The 20,571-nt window shown below is 62.0% G+C and overlaps 2 protein-coding genes across 4 annotated transcripts in view; one reads left to right on the top strand and one right to left on the bottom strand.

The window, feature by feature from the left end:
- The window catches only part of VPS50 (VPS50 subunit of EARP/GARPII complex), a 67,419-nt gene extending 50,043 nt beyond the window's left edge, over positions 1-17,376 (top strand). For all 3 annotated transcript variants that reach the window (XM_056803991.1, XM_056803992.1, XM_056803993.1), the window contains 12 exons: positions 198-288; positions 637-822; positions 1,480-1,598; positions 1,886-1,992; positions 5,345-5,466; positions 5,649-5,729; positions 8,764-8,912; positions 9,417-9,513; positions 9,668-9,826; positions 9,911-10,032; positions 10,337-10,526; positions 11,166-17,376. In XM_056803991.1, coding sequence (XP_056659969.1) covers positions 198-288; positions 637-822; positions 1,480-1,598; positions 1,886-1,992; positions 5,345-5,466; positions 5,649-5,729; positions 8,764-8,912; positions 9,417-9,513; positions 9,668-9,826; positions 9,911-10,032; positions 10,337-10,526; positions 11,166-11,285 — 1,543 coding nt within the window. In that variant the 3' untranslated portion in view covers positions 11,286-17,376. The remainder of the gene's footprint in view (positions 1-197; positions 289-636; positions 823-1,479; positions 1,599-1,885; positions 1,993-5,344; positions 5,467-5,648; positions 5,730-8,763; positions 8,913-9,416; positions 9,514-9,667; positions 9,827-9,910; positions 10,033-10,336; positions 10,527-11,165) is intronic.
- The window catches only part of CALCR (calcitonin receptor), a 68,716-nt gene continuing 61,606 nt past the window's right edge, over positions 13,462-20,571 (bottom strand). Inside the window, exons 11-13 of the mRNA XM_056803994.1 lie at positions 20,009-20,227; positions 19,865-19,906; positions 13,462-19,691 (exon numbers count right to left, since the gene is read on the bottom strand). Of these exons, the coding sequence (XP_056659972.1) occupies positions 19,461-19,691; positions 19,865-19,906; positions 20,009-20,227 (492 nt within the window). The 3' untranslated portion in view covers positions 13,462-19,460. The remainder of the gene's footprint in view (positions 19,692-19,864; positions 19,907-20,008; positions 20,228-20,571) is intronic.

Here is a 20,571-nt window from a genome sequence, read left to right as displayed (position 1 = left end):
GGCCCGGGGCCTGGAGGCCGGGCTCTTCGGGCAGACCTCGCCCACCGCGCTCCGGGGGCTCCGGGAGAGCGGAACGGACGGAGGAGCCCCGGCCTCCGCCGGCCTGGCCTCCTCCGTCTCGGCTCCGACCTGGACCAAGTTGCCGGGGGGGCTGCTCGGTCAGCCTCGGGCGGGGGTGACGGCCTTGTCTTTGCCAGGACGCGCCTGGACGAGCTGAGGATGTTCCTGGAGAACGAGACGTGGGAGCTGTGCCCCGTGAAGTCGAGCTTCAGCATCCTGCAGCTTCACGTGAGCCCCGCGGGGGCCCCTCGGGCCTCGTCAGGCTGCCTTCCAGGAAGGGGCTCTGGGTGGGGCCCCGCAGGAGGGGGCCGGAGAGGAGGCCCCCCTGCCGGGCCGCTCCCCGAGCATCCCGGAGCCTGCTGCCCTCGGGGAGCCTCGGCTAGGCCAGGCCCAGCGTAAGCCCTGGGAGGCGGCCCTCCGGCTGGGGTCTGCAGGGCGCCGGAGCATGAGGCTGGCCCGAGGGGCAGCCGCGGAAGAGGCTCCTCCGGGAGGGAGGCCGAGGCGGGGCCCGTCCACCGCGCCCAGGTGACCCTCCGCTGAGAGCCAGACGTCCGAGCGGCCCGCCTTCCTTCGTAGGAATTCAAGTTCATGGAGCAGTCCCGGTCCCCCTCCGTGTCCCCGAGCAAGCAGCCCGCCGCGGCTGCCGCCTCCTCTGCTGCGGCCTCCCTGTTCGAGCAGTGCGACCGCGGCGGGGGGAACCCCTTCGAGATTCAGGCCAACTGCAAAGACGAGGAAACCGAGGACGTGCTCGCTTCCAACGGGGTGCGTGTGCGAGCGTGTGTGTGTGAGCGTGCATGTGTGTGAACGTGTGGGCATGCATGTGCGTGAGCATGCCTTGTGAGCATGCGTGTGCATGTGAGCATGTGTGTGCATGTGAGCGTGTGTGTGTGCGCGTGTGAGCAGGTGTGCTTATGTGCGTGTGAGTGTGTGGCGGTCCGAGTCGGGCCTGGCCTGAGTGCCCCTGGGGCAGCTGGGCGTGGTCCCCAAGGGCCCTGAATGTGGCCCGGAACCACCAACTAGAGTCCCCTGAAGGCTTCTGGGTGCTCCTAGAACCGCCGGGCATGGCCGGCACTCCACAGCCGCCGCGCCTGGCTGACGGAGCAGCAGAACGTCGTTGCTGCCGGATGCCGCTCATGCCGGGCGTCCCGGGGGTCGGAGCCGCCCTCATTCAGCAGTGCCGGCCACAAGGCGGCGGCCTGCCCGGAGTCCGCAGGCTCGGCCTTTGCTGTCCAGCGCACTCAGGCGACCCCTTTCCGGTGTCTGATGTCCACCCGGGCCCTGAGGATGCCCAGCGGCTCCGGCCCGACGGCAGAGGAGCCAGCCTGGGGGAAGGGACCCTTCCGGCTCCAGCAGCACCCCGAGTTATTCTGGGGCGCCGGGGGCCCCGGCGCGGCCTCAGGGAGCTCTCTGCCCCCTCAGTACGAGTCCGACGAGCCCGAGAAGAGCGCCTACCAGGACTATGACAGCGACAGCGACGTCCCCGAGGAGCTCAAGAGAGACTTCGTGGACGAGCAAACTGGGGACGTCCCCGTGAAGAGGCAAGTGCCGCGGCTCCGGGTGCGGATCCCTCGGCTTCCCCTCCCCAGCGGCTCCGCGGTTGACCCCACTTCACGGGGCCACCAAGCCGACCCTCCCCTCTGCGGGTGCCCTCTGTGGGCAGGGCCCGATCTGCTAGATACACAGAGGCTGCCCACGATGGGCAGGGGGACATGCACTGGGCCAAAGGCCGAGCTCCCCATCCGCAGGGATCCATGGGTAAAGGCCCTTGTCTCCCCCCTCCCCTTACCCCCGCCCCGTCTCTGCCTCCCCCTCCCCCTCCCTCCAGTATTTCTCGGGAAACCCTAAGGAGTCGCAAGAAGTCCGATTACAGCCTCAATAAAGCCAACGCTCCCATCCTGACCAACACGACCCTGAACGTCATTCGGCTGGTCGGTGAGTTCTTCCTGGGCCTCCCGGCCCTCCCCGGGGCTGGGCTCCGCCTTCCAGCTCACTTCGGGAAGGAGTGGTTGGGGCAGCGCGTGTCCTTGCGGCCTCTTCGCTGGCACAGAGGCCCAGAGAGGCCCAGAGAGGCCCAGAGCTGCCTCGGAGAAGGCGGCCGGCCTGGAGCTCCATCCGTTGCGCCTGGTGATGCCGGTTGTCACGGTCCGGCCCTCTTGGCCCCCTTTGATGCCCCTTTGATGTGCCCATTACTGCGGATGCCCTCCAGGCCCTGCCCGGGGGCAGCAGGCGCTTCTCTTGGGGCACAGGCCACTCCACAGTGCTGAGCGCACACTAAGCGGGGAGGCCCCAAGGGAGCCCTGTGTCTCCCCTTGGCCCCCTCAGCTCCTGGGGGTCTCCACGCTCCCTTGGTGACCCCAGGGCTCCCAGACGGTGGGCTTGGGGTGACCCCATGGGCTGGGCTGCCCTCCCCCGGGCCCCGATGTGCCCGGCAGCCTCCCCATTTCCTTTCTGGCTGTTTCCCGGGAGAGGCAGGGGACTGGTTGGTTGGGCATCACCTGTGCTTTGGTCTCCTCTGCCCTCCAGTCCCCTCTGAGGTCCCCACAAAGCCGGGGTCTTGGGCCTCCTTCCGTGGCACCGGTGGGGGCCCTGTGTGCCCCTGCTCCTGATGGCCCCCCTCGCCCACAGCCTCGTGACCTTTTTCTCCTCATGCCTCTAAGAGCTTCCTGTTGGGCCCAGGGTTCAGGTTGCCTCGGTCCCCGGAGAGTCCAAGGCTCGTGTGGCCTGTGCCCAGCCGCCTGTGTGCATGGTGCGGGCCCAGAGCCTCGCCGGGCCTGCATTCTCCTCAGGAAAGGCCGAACGTGCCCAGGGGGCCTTGGGAGGCGAGCAGCCGTCCTGGGTGTCCTCCTGCAGAGGGACGAGGAGAGGGGTGGGGGGCGCCCAGACACCCTTCTGCTGCCCCCTCGACCTCGATGCCTCATCCCGTGGGCGCTCTGGCATCTGCCTGGTGTTTCCTTTTGAGTGTGGGTGTTGGGAAAAGGAGAGGGTGGGTGGCTGGGGCAGTGCCTCCCCGCCCTTCTTGTGCCCTGTCAGGTGCTGTGGGGTCCCTCCAACCCCACAGATGACAGCCCTGCGGCACCCCCGAGAAGCCCTTTGCTGCTTTCCATCTTCCTGCCTTCCATAAGCTGTTCTATTCTGTTCCGGAGGTGCCTGCCCAACGACAGTTGTTCTCCAGAGAACCTGGGGGCGCAGGGCCTTCAGGGCACCCTGTTAGCTGGCACCCCTCTGTTCTGCCCCAGATGAGGCATGGGCAGGCCGGGAGCAGTTGCCCAGCATCCCTGCCCTCCGGAAGTCCCCACCCTTCCTCAGCGGTTGGGGCAGCTCTGGGCAGGTTCCACGGGGACCCCCTGATCCTTGGGGATCCCTCCAGGCGAGCCAGGGAGCCAGATGCCATGGCTCGAGTCCAGCCAAGCACAGCGACCCACATCCCGCTCCCCTCCTGGGCAGGTGGGAGACAGTTAAGACCTCAGTCTGAGGGCCCCGAGGACACGGAGTGTTCGCTCGAGGGACATTTGGGCTGGCTTTCTGACCAGGGGAAGAGCAGTGCGTGCAGAAGGGAGAAGAGCCCTGCCTTCGGCGATGTTGGCTCTGGGCCTACCAGGGGCACCAGCCCAAGTGATTCCTGCTTCCCTTCGAGGAGCCTGGCCCTCTACCCCCAAGAGTTCAGCATCGTGTTGGGGGGCAGCAGTGGGCGAGTCCAAGGCCTCTGGGAGCACCTGCCCTGCTTAGAGCGCCGTGGGGAGGGGGGGGGGGGGAGGACCAGCTCTGTTTTCAGCTCTCCAGCATGCGGTGGGCTGCCTTGGCCTCTTACTCTGCCCGGTGGAGGCTCCTGAGCCTCAGTTTCCCATGTTAGAATTGGGTTCTCCTTGGGACATGCTCAGGCAAGTCAACAGCATTGGGTCAGGTTTATTTTTCTAGAAATCCATTTATAAGAAAATGTTGAAAACCTCGTTTTCATGAACTGAAATCTTGTTCCGTGCCCTTCGCCCGTTCAGAAAAGAAAATCCCCAGGTCCCCTCTGCCATGTCCAAATGGGGCGTACCCTTGCAGCGCTGAGGCCCAGCCTGTCTGGCAGGAGTGGGTCAAGCGCTTCCTCCAGGCTCCTGGGATTGCATGGACCCGTGTCCCTGAGCCTTGGAGTGTGGCCTGGGTGGTGGCATCACTGGAGTGGGAAGGGCTCGTCTGGTTCCACCCCTCATGGTCTTTGGGGGTTCCAGAGTCCTCAGAATGACTGGGCTGGACCGTGCTCACATTCCAGTGTTAGGCTTCTCCTGGCTTCACTCCGTTCCCCTGCAGCAGGGCACACCGGGCTCCTCAGAGGCCTTTGGGACCATCCACTCCTCATCCTCAGAGTGCAGTTGTGCCGTCCCAGCAGCCCCACTGTTGGGCCTCCCAGCCTCCATTTGGGGATAAGAAGGGCACCCCCTGACTGGGAGGGTCACGTAAGATACTTTGTGAAGTGCTTAGCCCAGAGGTGGGCACACCATAGAGGTTTAGTCAATGTTGGCTTTCTCCCCACCCAAAGTCGGGCACACTATAGGGGCTTCGTTGATGCCTGCTTTCTTCCTTCTTGTCCATGAGCGTCGGCATGCCCCTCTGCCCACTGTAGTACTAGGGATGCCCCTGTGGATCGGTTGGTCCACGTGAGGTCAAGGCCCTCCCGCATGTGAAGAGGAGGTGGTTATTCCTATGGCCCTTCTCCCCCCCCCCCCCCAGTGACATTTGAGCCCCATCTCCCCCAGGTCCTCACCTCCTCTCCAAGGACAGAGCAGTGAGAGCTGGAATCATGCCGGCCACGTGCAGCCCCTCCCCTCCGCCTCCTCACTCAGGGAGGTGAAGCCACAGGAGAGTGTGGATGGACAGATGGACTGATGAGACCCCAGAGGGATGCCCAGAATTGCAGGCAGACCTCTGGCTTGGGAGTGGGAGAAGCTGGGGATGCCCAGTGGGGCTCATGTTCGGGCGCCATCTTTGTTCTTGCCCGGAGTTCCATTTGGTGCCCCTTAGGGTCGTGTTGTCTCAAACTTCTCCCCGTAGCCATTCTTGCTATGCCCTGGGTCCTCAGGGCCTTGGTGTGGGGACCCTGGCCTTGAATGATTGTCCAGCAGGACAGGTCTGTGTCTTCCCGCATGCCTTCTGGGCGCTGGGGCCTCTTCTCAGGTTGGGGGATGGCCCAGCCTTCTGGGATGTGGTTTGGACCCAAAAGGAAGATGGAGGCCAGTGTTCCAGGTGGGGTGGTCAGGGCCTGGGGCCACGGAGCCTTGACCAGGTCTGGCCCTCCTGGCAGGGAAGTACATGCAAATGATGAGCATGCTGAAGCCCATTGCCTTCGACGTCGTCCACTTCTTATCTCAGCTGTTTGACTACTACCTCTATGCCGTCTACACCTTCTTCGGCCGCAACGACTCGGTGAGTGTGGCTCGGGTGGGTCCTCGGCCCGGAGGGGTACCTGCTCCCTGGAGCCAGACGCTGGATGAGTGTGTGGCCACACGGATGCGTGTTAGGATGCATGTGAGTGAGCATGTGTTTGAGAGCGTGTGGGGGCATTTACACGCATGTGTACATGTGTGTGACCAGCAGCCCTCTTTCAGCTGGAATCCACAGGCCTGGGCCTCAGCAGCAGCCGCCTGCGGACAACCCTGAACCGGATCCAGGAGAGCTTAATCGACCTGGTAAGGGACTCTTGGTCTTTCTGTCTGTCTCTACGGGACTGCCCACTCACGCTGACCCGGAGGGGATTGGGTCTGGTAGTCATCAGTTACCCGAAGCCGTCCTTTGAGGCTTCCAGCAGCTAAGACGGGGGCTGCCCCTAAGCCACGTTTACTCCCGACTCTGGGATGGGCAAGATGTGCCACATGTCTGCCCCAGGCGAGGGAGCTGAGGCCCAGGGTGGCAGGGCTCAGGAGAAGGAGGGGAGTGCCCGTGCCCCCAGGCTTCTGGACTCCAAGGCTATGGCACCCTCCCACACCGGCTGGCCCCTCTCCTGGGATGGGGCTTGGCCAGTCGGCCTGCCCAGGAAGCTGCCTCCATTCATGCAGGTTGGAGCTGAGGGAGGCTGGCCAGGTGCCGACCCGTAGAGGGGCCCCCCAGCCTCAGTTTCCTTATCTGCCCGAGGAGGGTGTGCATGTGGGGAGCAGTCAGACCCGGGTCTGGAGAAGGCCCTTGAATGCTACGGGTTAGGGGGTGTAGCTAGCCTGTGTGGTGGGGCTATTTCTCCAGTCATTTTCTGCAAGGGTCAGAGAAGGGGACGGGGCCCAAGACCAGGCAGGGTCTCGAGGGGCATCTCTGCCTCTAGACCAAGCAGGCTAGCCTCATTTGCCCTGGCTGAGTTGGGCTGTGCACAGCCAGTGGGGAAAGTCTCTGGGTCCGACCTGCCTTCTCAGGCCAGCCATGCCTCCTTCCTCCTCCTCTTCCCCCATGGACTGGCCCTTTGGGGCCTGCTTCTCAGTCTCCCTCTAACACTGCTTCCTGTCTGGCTCCCACTGACTGGGGCCACTGAACTGGGTGGAACTAGAAAACCGCATTGACGTTAACTGTTGTATTGGAGCTTGTTTTATTTCATGAAATAGTTCCAGATTCCATTGTAATCTGGTCCCCCCTTCACTCTATGCTCTTTACGTTAAGTGATCTCAGCAGCTGCCATGGATTCCTGCGCGTAGATGCTGCCAAGTCTGTTTGTCCAGCTTTGACCTTCCTGCTGACCTCCAATCTCATCTCCACCTGCCTTTCAGACATCTTTCCCCCCCCCCCCCATCCCTCTTACCCATCCCCCCATCCTCCCAGACCTGGAAGTTGATAATTAGGAGTCATTCTAGACCCCTCACTTGTTCTAACCCTCCGGATCCAATATGGTGCCAGGGCCTGTCAATTTCACCTCTACAAGCATCTCTTTGTCAATTTGGCCTCTGCACTGCCTCTTGTTGGTTTCACTTCTTCGTTGATTTCACTTCTGCAACATCTGGAGATGAAAAGCATCTCTTGTTGATTTCACCCCTTCAGCATCCTGGTGCTAACCCTCATCCCTCATTCCTGGATGTTAGCACAGGTGTTGGGGGAGGTCGGCCTGCCTGCGGTCTGGCCCCTCTCTAGTTCTTCCTCTATTCTACCACAAAAGGAATTTTCCTAAAGGCCCCAGCAGGCCACCTTCTTCCTCCCCAGCTCCACCTCCCAGCTTCCTTGACTTCCTTCATGCCCCAGCTAAAGCTACCCTGGTCCTCCTCCATCTGAGCGCCGTCTCTCTGAGACTCTCCCTCCTTCTACAGCCTGTTTGCCCATAGATATTTGCGTGGGGTCTCCCCACTGGACTGAGAGCTCCTCGAGGGCAGGGACTGTCCTCTGCCTGTCTTTGTGTCCCCAGGCACACAGGAGGTGATTAAGACTCGCCTCCTGGTTTTGTTGGGAGGGGCCCTTTGGCAGGCCAGCTTCCACTTTCCCCAACAGTTCTTGTCAAGTTGTGTGTCATTGGTCCTGCTCTCCGTGTGTCCTCTTTAGGGATCTGTCAAGCTGACATCTTGTGTGGTTCCTCCATTGGGGGGGCCACACATACTCGAGCGGGGAGCTGGGGACTGAGGGAACGTGGGTGGACGGCTTTCAGGCTTCAGGCAGGGAAGCCCCCGAGAGGGAGAAGAGACACAGAGGCCTGTTCTTCAGCATGACGTCAAGCCTGCGCTGTCGTGGGGGGCTGGCTTGCACGGACGCTTTCTTGAAGGAATGGGGTGGGGGGGAGTAGACAGAAGAGCCTCGGATGGGGGTGCTGAGACGCCCAGCCCGGGAGTTCCCTTGGCCCTATCTGAGACAAATGCCAATCGAGTGCCTTCGCCATTCCCAAGGAGCTGCGCAATTGCTTGCCAGCCTTCCAGGCTGCAGATGTGGGCAGGGGCCAGAATTCCCCCCGTTTGAGTCCCGTCCAAGTCCGTCATGTGACAGCTGCAAGTCTGGTCCCTGCGCGCCTCGCTCTGGAATCCCCCCTTCGCCAGGCCTTGCTGGCTATTGAGCCCTGGAGGGCATGAGGAGGGCCTGGGCCAGTGCTGGCAGGTGCCAAGCCTTTTTGCCCCAGGCCGGTGCAGGTATATTCCAGGTACTCCCTGGCCCCAGGCCAGTGCAGGTGTGCGCCAGGCAGGCAAGGACAGGCCTGGCCACTCTGTGGGCAGCTTTGGGGCTAGCTCAGGACAGGGAAGCTGTAGGGGCTACGAGCCAGCTTGGGCCCCTGGTGTGGGAAGAGAAAGCCAAGGCTGGAGAGCAGTCTGCGAGGGTGCCACCCAGATTCAGTCACCCCCCATTTCTCTCCTCTCTCTTTGCCTCCCTCCACTGGCCTCCACAGTCTTCTTAAAGATGGCTCTGGTTGTGGCACTGCCCTGTCCTGCCCCTCTTAACAGGCCGGGTACTCTGTCCCTCCTCTTCTTTGCTTCCTCTTCCTTTGGGGTTTGGCCTCCTCCAGGAAGTCTTCCGTGACCGCCCCCACTTGCCAGTACTTTCTTCATTCCCACATTTCCTTGTCTTTGCTCCCCAGTGTCTCTTCCCTGTCACACACACTCGGGCGCCCTCGCCTCCTGACGGGCTCTTCGTCCTCCAGTGGCCCTTGTCGCCCCGGCACGCGGTCTGGGGAGGAAGACCCCGCTTCTCCTCTTGGCTCTTGTGTAACCCAGGTAGACCGCGCCTGGCCACCACAGGGACCCTGAGTCACGGCGGGGGCTTTTCTTCTTTCAGGAGGTCTCCGTGGATCCCTCAGGCACCCTCACAGGTGGTGAGGAGAGGAAGGAGAAGGTGCCGAGTCCACACCTCAGTCACCTGGTGGTCCTGACATCCGCAGAGACGCTGTACGGGCTGGCCGAGAGAGTGGTGGCCACGGAGTCCTTGTGAGTGCCTCGTGCCTGCTGGGGCCTTGGCGTGGCCACCCCTGCGGCCAAATGGTGCCCGGGTGGGCCTTTGTGGAGACGGAGGCGGGACGGAGTCCCCTGGGCCGAGCCGGGCCTCCTTGCCTCGCCGCTTTCTGGGTCCTCCCCGGGCAGGCCCGAGGGCCTTGGGGGGAACCTTTACTTTTGTAATTCAGGCCGCCAGCGCCCTGCTGGGGCCTCGGTGCACCTTGAGCTCCCCCCCCCCCCGGACAGACGTGGGGACGCTCTCGGCGCGCCACCCTTCTGCCGCCGCCCCTTAGAGCTGGGGGTCGGCGCTCGGGCCCTCGGGCTGGCCTCCAAGGGCCTGCCTGGCCCCTGGCCACCACAGGCCGGCCTGTCAGCGCAGCCTTCGAGGGTCTTCAGCAGAGCCGCCGTCCACACCGGGAAGCACAAAGGGATTCGCGTGCCCTTCGGGGCCACTTAGGGTCTCGTCTCTCCCTTCTTTGGGGGCCCCCCTTCCTCCAGGGTCTTCCTGGCGGAGCAGTTCGAGTTCCTGCAGCCCCACCTGGACGCCGTCATGCCTGCGGTCAAGAAGCCCTTCCTGCAGCAGTTTTACTCCCAGGTGGGCACCTCTCCGTGGGGGGGGGCAGGGCGTGCCCCTGGCGGGGGGGGCGTCCTGGTAGGAGTGGGGGGCCGCGGGGGGGGGCAGGGCGTGCCCCTGGCGGGGGGGGGGGGGGGGGCTCCTCCGACCGCCCTCTCCTGGGGCTCCGCTTCAGACGGTGTCGACCGCCAGCGAGCTGCGCAAGCCCATCTACTGGATCGTGGCCGGGAAGGCCATCGACTACGAGCAGACGCTGCTGACCATGGCCAACGTCAAGTGGGACGTGAAGGAGATCATGTCGCAGCACAACGTCTACGTGGACACCCTGCTCAAGGCCAGTCCCGGCGGGGGGGGGGGGGGGGGCGGCCCCGCCCCTCTGCCCGAGGGTGCCAACGCAGCCCCGTTCTGCCCCCCGCAGGAGTTCGAGCAGTTTAACCAGAGGCTGGCGGACGTGTCGAAGCGGGTGCGGATCCCCCTGCCCGTCTCCAACATCCTCTGGGAGCACTGCATACGCCTGGCCAACAGGACCATCGTGGAGGGGTGAGGGAGCCCCTCTGGGCGGCCGGCTCTGCCCCCCTTCCAGGCCGGCTCTGGGCTTTGTGGTCCGCCCCCGCGCCTGCCTTGGAGGCCCGGGACCCGGATTCAAATTCCACCCTGGTCCCTGAGCTGCGTGCCCGGGCCACGTCCCCTGGTGCTGGGCCTCGGAGCCCAGGGCAGAGTGGGGGTGGGGCGGAGGCCTGGCAGCGCAGACCCCGGATGCGTCCGGGCTCTTGTCGCCCCAGACGCACCCTTGGGGGCTGCGAGAGGCCCCTCCCCCGGCCTCAGGCGCCCGCCTCCTCCCCAGCTACGCCAACGTGAAGAAGTGCAGCAACGAGGGCCGCGCCTTGATGCAGCTCGACTTCCAGCAGTTCCTCATGAAGCTCGAGAAGCTGACGGACATCCGGCCCATCCCGGACAAGGAGTTTGTGGAGACCTACATCAAGGCCTACTACCTGACCGAGAACGACATGGAGCGCTGGGTCAAGGAGCACCGGGTGAGGCGGGCGGGGCAGGGCGGGGCGGGGCAGGGCAGGCGGGGTGGGGGCGGGGCGGGCGGGGTGGGGGCGGGGCGGGGCAGGGCAGGCGGGGTGGGGGCGGGGCCGGGCTGGGCAGGCGCTCCTGCAGCTGGCCCGCTGGCTCTCCTTTGGCTCAGACTTTGCTAGCCCCCAGCCACAGCGGAACTGAGCTGTTTCCTGGGGAGATGCTAGTTTTGTCCCTTGCGCAGCCTGGAGCTGCTCTTTGGTCCCCCAGATCTGAGGAGGGCGGCCCGGCACTGAGGTGCCCTCAGACCCTGCCAGGCTCCCTTTGGGGCGGGGCGGGCGGCCGCTCGTGCCCCCAGCGCTGCCCACAGGGCCGGGCACCAGGCTCCGGGGGCTTTTGTCCTCTGGGTGGGGCCGGGCGCCTCCCTTTCGGGAAGAGCCTGTCAGGGGACGTCTGGGCCGCCCACCAGCGGCACCCCGTGCGGAGGCTCCCAAGGGAGCCCTTGAGGGGGCTCAGGGAAGGGAAGCCCCGGGGTGGCTGCCGTTGGGAGGGGCAGCTGCTCGGGGTGGGGGGCGAGGGGCTCCCCTGGGTGCCGAGGGCCGCCCTGGCCCGCTCCCGGTCTCCGAACTGGCCCCTGTGCCCCCTCTGGCCAGGAGTACTCCTCCAAGCAGCTGACCAACCTGGTGACCGTGTGCCTGGGCTCTCACATCAACAAGAAGGCCCGGCAGAAGCTCCTCGCGGCCATCGACGACATCGACAGGCCCAAGAGATAGTGAGCCGGCGGGCGCTGCCCCCCTCCTCCCTCGTCCCTCCCTCGCACGGATCTCTGGCAGGCGCCAGCCGGGAGGGGCCCCTGTACAGATGCCCCCCCCCCTCGTACTCCTGTCACGTGCTTTACGTTGTCTGTTTTGTGAGAGAACACAGGGTGGCCTCGGGCAGGGATGCGCGTCCTCTCCTCTCGGCGCAGCCTGGTGGCCAGCCTGGCAGGGGACGGCGGGCTCTCCTGGCCACGCATGGATGCCAGGATGCCCTCCAGGCTTGGCTAAGTGAGGGTTGGGATGGCGAGCGAGAATAAACCTGGTACACTGAGGCACGCCGACTCCTCGAGGTTCTTTTCCTGTCCTGAGGCCCCAGGAAGCAGGTTCGCCCGGCCCGGGAGTGCCTCCAAGGGTCGGGGATCTCAGTGCACAAGCTCTGGGATCCTGCACCCTCGCCCCGGGCCTGGGGCCCACCCTGCACCCTTGCATCCGCATCTCGGTGCGGATTCCTGTTCCCACTCCTCAGGGCCGAGCGTTTAGCGGCGACTCTGGGCTTGGACGTGCCCCAAGAGCCCCGCTGGCTCCCCTTTGCTGGGGATCCTCCTCCCTCCCCCACCATCGTCCCTTCCCTCCAGCCGTTGCTGGCATCCTGTCTTCTCCCGCTGGGCCTCCACCTCTTCCAGCACCCTCCTTGTCCAGCGGGGTCTGGCGCCCAACCTCTGACCTCACACCGTTGAACCTCCTTCAAGCACTCCAACCACCAGGTCCTCCGTTGACTTGCTCCCCCGCCCAGACGTGGTCACCCCTCTGACCAGCCCCTCGCTTAACCCTCCTTCTGAGCATCCCCTGCTTGGTGCTTGGCCTCTGCTTCCCTCCCAGCACCCCCTGGGAAACCAGCCCCGACCCTGAGCCGTGGCTCGTGCCCAGCACGGCCTCCACGTCCGAGTCTCTTCCCTGTCCCCATCAGACCTCCTCCTCTGCCCAGTTTTCTAGCCTCCTCCCTGGCAGTCACCTCCCGGTTGTGCTGATTGGTGGCCGTATTTGAAAAGAGCCTTCAGAAGAAGTCAGAGAAGTAGGAGAAGACTTGGAGAAAGTGAAGCAGAGGGAAGCCGGCAGCCTGGGAGAAGACGGGACTCCGTGAGAGCAGCGGAAGGGAGCGGATTCTGGGGCTGAGGCTGCTCAGTGGAGCTGGCAGAGTCGGTGGGAGAGGAAGACGCGGGATGCCACATCGGCAGGGAAGGAACCAAGCCGGCACTCTTGGCAGATGATACGACGGTAAACGAGAGGGTCCTGGAGAATCAATCGAAAACCAAGAGACCTAATGAGGAACTTCAGCAAAGCCTCAGGGTAAACCCATGGAAACCATCTGCCGTCTGCTTTTCACCATAGACAACAGAAAGTCCCCGGAGGCATCACTACCCAAGTGACAAATCTGGCAAACAAGCGTGTGGCACGTATTCCGGACAAAGACCCCCCCAACGAAACACGGACAAAGGATGACGAGGCCGCTCTCCGAGGAAGAAATGAAGTCTCCGTGGCTCCAAATCACTGGATTAGAGAAATGCAGATCAGAACACCGGAGATGTCCTTCACATCCACCAGACTGGATGATAAATCACCGGTGGAGGAGACACTCATACTCTGTTGGTGAAGCTGTGAACTGATCCAACCGTTCTGGAGAGCAACGTGGGGCTGGGCTCAAAGGGCCACAAAACTGCAGAGACCCTTTGACCCAGCAGTGCCACTACTGGGACTGTATCCCACAGAGATCAGAGACAGGGAAAAGGCCCCGCCTGGACCAACAGATTTTTAGCAGCTCTTTTCCCCATGGGGGATGGTGGTTGTAGTGGAACACTGTCGTGCCCTAAGGAATGGCAAACAGGATGAGTTCAGAAAAACCCAGAAAGGCTTCTGTGAACTGATGAAAAGTGAGTGAGCAGAACCGGGAGGACACTGTACAGCAACAGGAATAGTACGTGCTGGCAGAGCAAGGGTCCGAGATAACCAGAAGGGACTCACGATGGAACTGTTGGGCCCTGCGGCAGATCAAAGCCGCCATCTTCCCAGTCACAGCGTGAGGAGGATGGAAACGTGTCTTGCATGAAAGCCCTGGTATAACCTCGATCGGGGAGAGCAGAAGGGGGGAGGGAGAGAGAAAATGGGAATCTGAAAATGTCAGAAAACAGTTGTCCAAATGTAACTAAAACCGATTTAATGAAAAAGAAATAAAGGTGATCTAAAAGCAGGAAGCATTTCTCAAAAGGCCACAGAATGCGAGCCAAGGAGTGGGGTTCGTTCCCACTGAGGACGGACGGCAGGGTTTGGCCCCAGAGGAAGGAGGCCACCATTGGCCTGGCAGGGCCATTCCTTGGGGCATGGACGGAATTGGAGAAGAGACTTCCGGTGAGGGCTCGTGCGGAGACTCGAGCCCGATTCCCTTTGGCCTTCTCTGTGAGAAGCAAACGCAGGCTGGCTTCCACGGCGTGGCCGTTGGGCGTCCTCACGAGCTTAGCGGTCAGTTCCCTTGGAAAGCAGTTTCCTGATAGCGAGCTCGTCTCCTCCTTGGACCATGGCCCAGACTTGGTGCTTAATGAGATGCCATTTAGATCTGACCGTTGACGGATGAAGGCGGAGTGATTCGCGCGTGAGCTCTGCCGACGTGGCAGCCTGGCAGCTTTGGAAGAGCTTTTCTCTATGCAGGGTTTATCAGGTGTAAAATTGGAAACGGCCTTTGACAACTGCCAGCCCAGAGCCCAAGACTCGGGGCAGAAGTGGAACGGCTTGTTGCACCGGAGGGCCCTCCCCCATGAAGATGGTGGGCCCCTCCTTTCCCACGATGGCAGGAGGGAGGGCCAGGGTGCCTCTGGTGCTCTCCCAGAGGGACCTACATACTTCCTGACCTTTTAAGCCAGCCGGTCACTGTGTTAAAGGAGATGCTCACAGACCGTCCCTCTGCTGAGCTGGAGCTGCCCATACATTGGATCTGTCTGAGGTGCAGCATTTTGTGCACCCCCCCTCCCCCCGGCCTTCCTTCCTCTCCATCCCATCATCCACTCTTCAGTCAAGCTCTCTGCTGAGCTCCGGCTGACTTTGAGGCACGTGGACGCCTCAAACTCGGCCACTGGCCACCTTTCCGTGGCTCCTCCCGGCTCTCCAGGCTCACAGCCTAGGAGCCATCCTGGGCTGCTCCCTCTCACTCCCCATATCCAGTATGGTGCCAAGGCCTGTTGACTTCCTCTTCCTGTCAGTTGTCTCTTCCCACGTGCCCTTCCTCTCCTTGGATGTGGCTGCCCCCTCCCCAGCCCCCACCACTTCATGCCTGGATCATTGCCCTAACCTGTTGGAGAGTCTGCCTGCCCACCCTTCATAGCCTCGCTGCTGCTGCTCCTCCTCCCCTACTACAGGGTCCCCTTTACACTGCCTACTCGTGTTGGGGGTGACAGCCCAAGCACAGGCGTGGACACACGGTGGGGGCAAATGGAGCAGCCTGATGAGAACGCCCAGGGGGCAGTGGCAAGCGGACTGAGACACCGAGTTATCTCTAAGTCCTTGTCTGGGAGTGATGGGATTCGAAGCCTCTGCTCCAGGAAGATGAGGGGGTCGTGGGGAGACAAACAGGTAGGAAGAGGTGTGGGGGCTGAACTGGGCAGGGTTCAGACCGTTGTGGGAGGGCCTGATGCAGGACAGGAGACGGAAGGACCGAGGATGGGCTCTGTGGGACAGGAAGGCACCGGTGGGGACGTCGGAGAGGAGGCTCGATGGCATCCCGTCTTGGGCAAATTGGACTCGGAGACGCAGAGTGCTCAGCACCATCCTTCCAGTCACCCGAGGCCACTGGCGATGGCCTAGGATGCAGTGGGTGACCGTGGCTTCTTCCACATCCGACCAAGCTCCAAGTACTCCGTAGTGCCTCCTTCGTGGCCAGAATGCATCGTTCACGTCTGCCCATTCTGCCCGGGAAAGCCTTTGTGTGCCTCACTGTCGGTCACCCCCGGCCCGGTGTGGCCCTCCTGCTGGCCCGGCTTGCCGTGCCTCGGCTTCTCAGAGCCACCCGTGAGAGCTCGGTGGCACGTGTGAAGACCCAGAGTGGCAGCTGGCGCCTTCCCAGTCCCCAGAATAGCCCTCTGTGTGGAGATTCTTTGTTGTTGGCTCACTCCCCGCCTTCTTAGTCTAAAAACGGTTCAGGTTGGGCTCCTTAACTGAGCAAGGGGAGCACGTGCTGTAAAATGGAGATTTGAACCCCAGAAGCCCTGGGTATTTCCCAGAATTCCCTGTAATCTCACCCGAGGCCCCACGTTGGCGAGATCACGATGGGTACTTAACTGGCAGTAACGCCTCCCTCGCTCTCTTTTCCTCCCTTTGCGATGATGCAGCAAGTGCAGTGGTAAGCCAAGTGCGGGGATTTTAAATGTCCGTCAGCCACGGCATGTGATCTTCATTTGTACCCTTGATTTCTAATGATCCTTCATGAACCTCATAAAGCATAGTTTATTATTGGAGACATCCCCGGGCAAGGTCTGCTTTCAGGTCTGCCAGGGTGGCATGATGCCAGGGGAGCCTGCCCCCTGCTCTGAGAGTGCCCCCAGAGCCCCGGAAGCCTTGGCACTTGAAGTTCATTCCAAGCACTTGCTGGGAAATTCCTTTAGAGCCAGAGGACGCCCCAAGTCCCTCGCCTGGTGACCTGGATCGCGGGGCAGGAGCTGCCGAGAGCCAGAATGTGAGCCTCGGACCCTCACAAGGGGCAACAGGAAGCCCACAGAGGAGTCGTGGAGAGGGCGGGGCAAGAAGACTGCATCCCTATCGAGTGTGAAGAGGCACCCAAGTGCTCTGTCTGGGTTTCAGCCCAGGATCCTGGGAGGCGGCTGGTTGGCCCCTTTGCTCTGGGCCCTGGAGACAGGCCTGAAGGCCACCATTTTGTGTGGGCTTCCTTGTTCGAGGAATTGGAGGAGCCCCTCGAGCGGCCAAACCCAACTCCTGCGTCCCCGAGACCTCTGAGCAGTTTCTGGGAGCACCACCGGGTTGTTGCAGGTGCCTGGAGCTGGGAGCTGCCCTCAGTCTCTGATGGAGCCCGCTCGCTGGCCACCCCGTGGGTGCTTCCTCTAGCGAGCCCCATGTTCATGCTGATCTGTGCAGTGAAGGCCCAGAGGATCTTCTCTCCAACTCAGCTGCCAGAAGCCCCAACTTGAGTTTGTTGTAGGCAAAATTGTGAGGGCAGAGCAGAGCAGAGCAGCTTCCCGGTGCCTGCTGCCTTCCGTTTGCCCTTCCCCGCCCAGCACCCGAGCCAGGGCCCAGCCCCATTCCCAGCACACGGTGGCCATCTCTCTGGAGTAGCTGGGCTGGGGGCCAGACGTGGGCTCTCCCCTCCCTCCCTCCCCTAATAGTGACCGATGCTTGTCTGCAGCTAAGGGGGGGGAGGAGGAGGTAAAGCCGGCAGCTTCAGTTCTGGGTCCAGCCCAATTGCTATTGTAGGAGAGAACTCTGGGGCAGTGTCTGAACCTGGCCCTCTATGGTTGGGAAGCTGAACTGCTTCTTCCTGTAATCCGACCATTCTTTAGATCTGATTTAGCTATTTCCTCATCAGTAACAACCGAGATACTTGGAATAACAGAATCAGGTCTTGGAAACTCTACATTCTCCACCCTACTCAATTTAACAAGATTAGGAAAGTCTGCAGCAAACTCAAGATTTAATTATCTGAGGAGATGGCCTTCAACAGACATGTGCGAAGAAAGGACAGACCTCTGGGCTGTCCCATGTCAAGCTAAGTCCTCATTGGTACAGATGAGATGCAGAAAAGTGATGTAAAAACGTCCACATAAGGAACTTCAGCTTCTACCCCTTTCTTTTTCCCTGGAGAGACTCTGGCAGGCAGTGTGCTAAGCGTTCCAACATGCTGGAGTGCTGGCTGGTGAGTTTTGCCCTGGAGCTGATTTCGGGGTCAGGCATCTTAGCTGAGCCTCTTTGGAGGTCAGGCTAATTCTTCCCTCCTTCACACTCAAACCCTTACTTTCTAGTTCTCCTATCTTCCTGCCCGGTACTAGCCCCTTCCTTCCTCTTTTTTCTTAAAATCTTCTCTACTATATCAATTAAATCACCATAAAATTTGGCAGCTGACTTGGGTATTTGTTATTTGGAATTTCCCTTGGCGACCACTTAAATTTAGATTTTTTTTTTTCAGTCTCAACCATAATTTCAACCTTTTACATTAGAGTCCTTTAGCCAGTCAGGTCCAGGGAGATACCGGGAGTTTTCTCATCTCAGGCCCCCATGGGCTGGCCCCATCCTGATCCATGGGTTGTGGCAGCCACGCTCCTTTGAGGGATGTGTGATGCCTTTTTCTGATTTCAGGAGTCTCATCTTTCCTCCGATTGGACACCAGACGACCTGATCTGGAATGTTAGCTGTTTCCTAATTGGCCTTATTGGTGAACTGGTTTAATACGTGAAAATTGGTCTCCGCTGTATTGGGGTTATGCCACACAGAGGGTGTCGGGTCCCGATTTGTCACACAGTCAGCATGCATTGCTCAAGCTCAGGCCTCTGCTTCCTCCCTGTTTCCTCGTGCCCCTGCCACACCCAAGCACTTCACGTTCTCGGCCTATCAGGGTTGTCTGAGGATCTGGCATGTGGTAGGTGTGGACAAGTAGACATGCCTGTGGCCTTCCACTTCCTTTTTGGACTCCGGGCTGCTTTCTATGGCTCACTGACCTGTTTTTAGCAGCTCCGTCTCCCCTCTGCTTAAAGCTCTGGCCCTGAGCTCCCCACACACCAGTCTTCCCTGGAAGCTCCCTCTCCAAACCCACGCCCCTGCACTATCATGTGGCCCCTGTGGTCTGGTTTTGTGCCCGAGCCATGATCTCGGCTGCTGCTTTCTGGGTTCCTCCCGGCCTTGAGCCCATAGGAGTCAACTGGAGTGGGAGCTCTTGTTGGCATCTAAGCTAACCTTCTGACCCTTCTGAGATGGGCCCTTAGGCGGGCAGCCACCTCTGCCACTCCCTGGTCATCAGCCTCCTGGGTGCTTCTTATCTCCAGGTGTTCTGTACCCGCCCCCCCCCCCCCAATTTAAACCTTATAGAACAGTCGGAGCTGGGTAGTGCAGGTTAAATGACTTGCCCAGGGTCACAGAGCTAGAAAGTATCTGAGACCAGATTTGAATCAGGGTCTTTTACCCTGCAGAGCTGGTTCTCTGGTCACTGTGTGGCCCTTCTTCCCCCCCTTCCTCTGATGCTGGGGGAGGGGGGGCTTTTCTACCCTCCCGCCTCCTCTGCCACTGGAGCTCTGCTCTGGAGGAGGTGGGGGTCCCTCTCCCCCACTCTACTTTTCTTCTGGCCTCTGGGTCCACTGAGACCACCAGCTTGTAGAGTGTCCTGAGAAGGTCCGAATCATCTCGTGGCCCAGTCTGCCTCGATCCTCTCCATCCGATGCCCCCCCCCAGTCACCTCTTTGTGTTCACCCCCCCCAAGCCCCAGAGAGGCCAGGCCCCCATCAGACAGCACAGACACGCACAGGCACTGCGTACGGCCCAGTCCGCTGGCCCACGGGGACCACGGAAGCTCGGGGACAACCACAGATGCTCTTACGGAGACCAAACGGCCTGTGGAAGGAGCGAGAGTTTGAGCCGAGGGAGTCCGTCCCTTTGCCCACCGAGCCCCGGACTGTCCATTAACGGGCCCTCGTGCACCCGCAGCCTTTCTCGCGGCTTCTCCGGGAACATCCAGACTTGGCGGCTGCCTTGTGGCCCTCAGCGGCGCCTCCAGGAGAGTGATGGGGTCACTAGTGGCCCCTTCCCCCACCTCGGCCTCTCCTGGAGCTGTCCGGTGCTGAACCTGCCGCTACTGGAGGGGGTATCTGGAGTTAATACCTGGCCAGGCTGCAGCTGGACACAAGCCAGGGACAGATCCGGGAGCATCCCGAGGCCCAACCCCTCCCTGCTCCTGGGCAGTACCGAGGGGGAGGGGGCTCCTGGAGGGGGTCCCCGAGAAGCTGACGATCCTGGAGGCATTTTTACAGGAGGGGAGATGTGCCAGGCCAAGACCTGCCCCGGTGCCCCCTGCCGGAGAAGTGGCTCCTGGGAACGTTCCCTGGATGGCGCCCCCTCACGCCTGGGCCTGCTCAGCCAGAAGGAGGGCCTGAGCGAGGGACTGGCTGCGCCTGGGCGCCAGGATCTCCGGGGCGGGGCGGGGGAGAGGCGTCACGCGGACGTCTCTCCAGACCTCAGGGCGGTGAGCTCGGCGTCCTCCGCGGTGGCAGCCAACTTGCCGTGGAGGCGATGGCCCAGGGAATCCGGAGAGCAGAGGGAAACGGGGACGTCGGTGAGCGAGGAGGCCGTGCAGGAGGCGGAGCGCGTGGAGCAGTGGTCCCGGCGCCGCTGGCCCCACTGAGCCTTGCACTGGGCCCACTGCCTCCTCAGGGCTCCCTGGACCTGGAGGGGAGGAGGCACAGGGGCATTGTGGGAGGAAGGGCCGGCCAATGGGATGAGGGGACGAGCTTTCCAAAAAACGCACATCCTGGATCCTCACAAGCGCCCCGAGGTCCCATTACCGCCCATTCGAGCCCAAGGCGCCCCCTCCAGGAGCGCGCCCCGCCCATGCTCACCTCTCCGTTGAAGAAGCAGAAAATGGTTGCCACGAGCAGGCCCTGCAGGCAGACGAGAGGAGGGGCGGGGCCTCAGTCCCTCGGCCCTCCCTCCCTGGGGGCGGGGCTTCGCGGGAATGCCGGAAGGAGGCGGGGCCGCCTCACCTGATAGTGCATGAGCACGTGCATGACGTAGTCGTAAACCTCTCCGGCCAGCTTGCTCTCCGGCCGCCAGGGGAGGACGACGAACTGGATGCCGAGGAGGGGCACCAGGATCAGCGTGGCCCGCACCGCCTTCATGTACATGTTGGACTCGGCGCGGTGCGTGTCCCGGAGCTTCGTCACCAGCACGCGGACGATGTTGAGGAGGAAGAAGAAGTTCACCTGGAGGGGGCGGAGTCACCGGGTTCAGAGGGGCGGGGCCTGACCTCCAACGGCCGCCCCAGCCTCTTTGCGCCCCGCCCCCTCGGGGAGGTGGAGCTCCCCAGGCAGAGACTCAGCAGGGGCGGATGGAGGCGGGAGCCCAAGCCAGCTGGTCTGGGGGAGAACCTGGTGCCCGGATTCAAATCTGCCATCAGGCCCCCCTTCCCAGCCATGTCACGTGGCCTCCGGCTGCCTCAGTTTCCCCATCTCCGAGATGATCCCCCATGACATGCTATTTATGAGGCGCTTTTGGACCCCAGAGCACAGACACCCGGCAGCCTCCTCCTGGAGTCACTGGCCAGGCG

This window comes from Monodelphis domestica, chromosome 7, assembly GCF_027887165.1.
Source record: "Monodelphis domestica isolate mMonDom1 chromosome 7, mMonDom1.pri, whole genome shotgun sequence".
Taxonomy (NCBI): domain Eukaryota; kingdom Metazoa; phylum Chordata; class Mammalia; order Didelphimorphia; family Didelphidae; genus Monodelphis; species Monodelphis domestica.
This window is presented reverse-complemented; position numbering and strand designations above follow the sequence as displayed.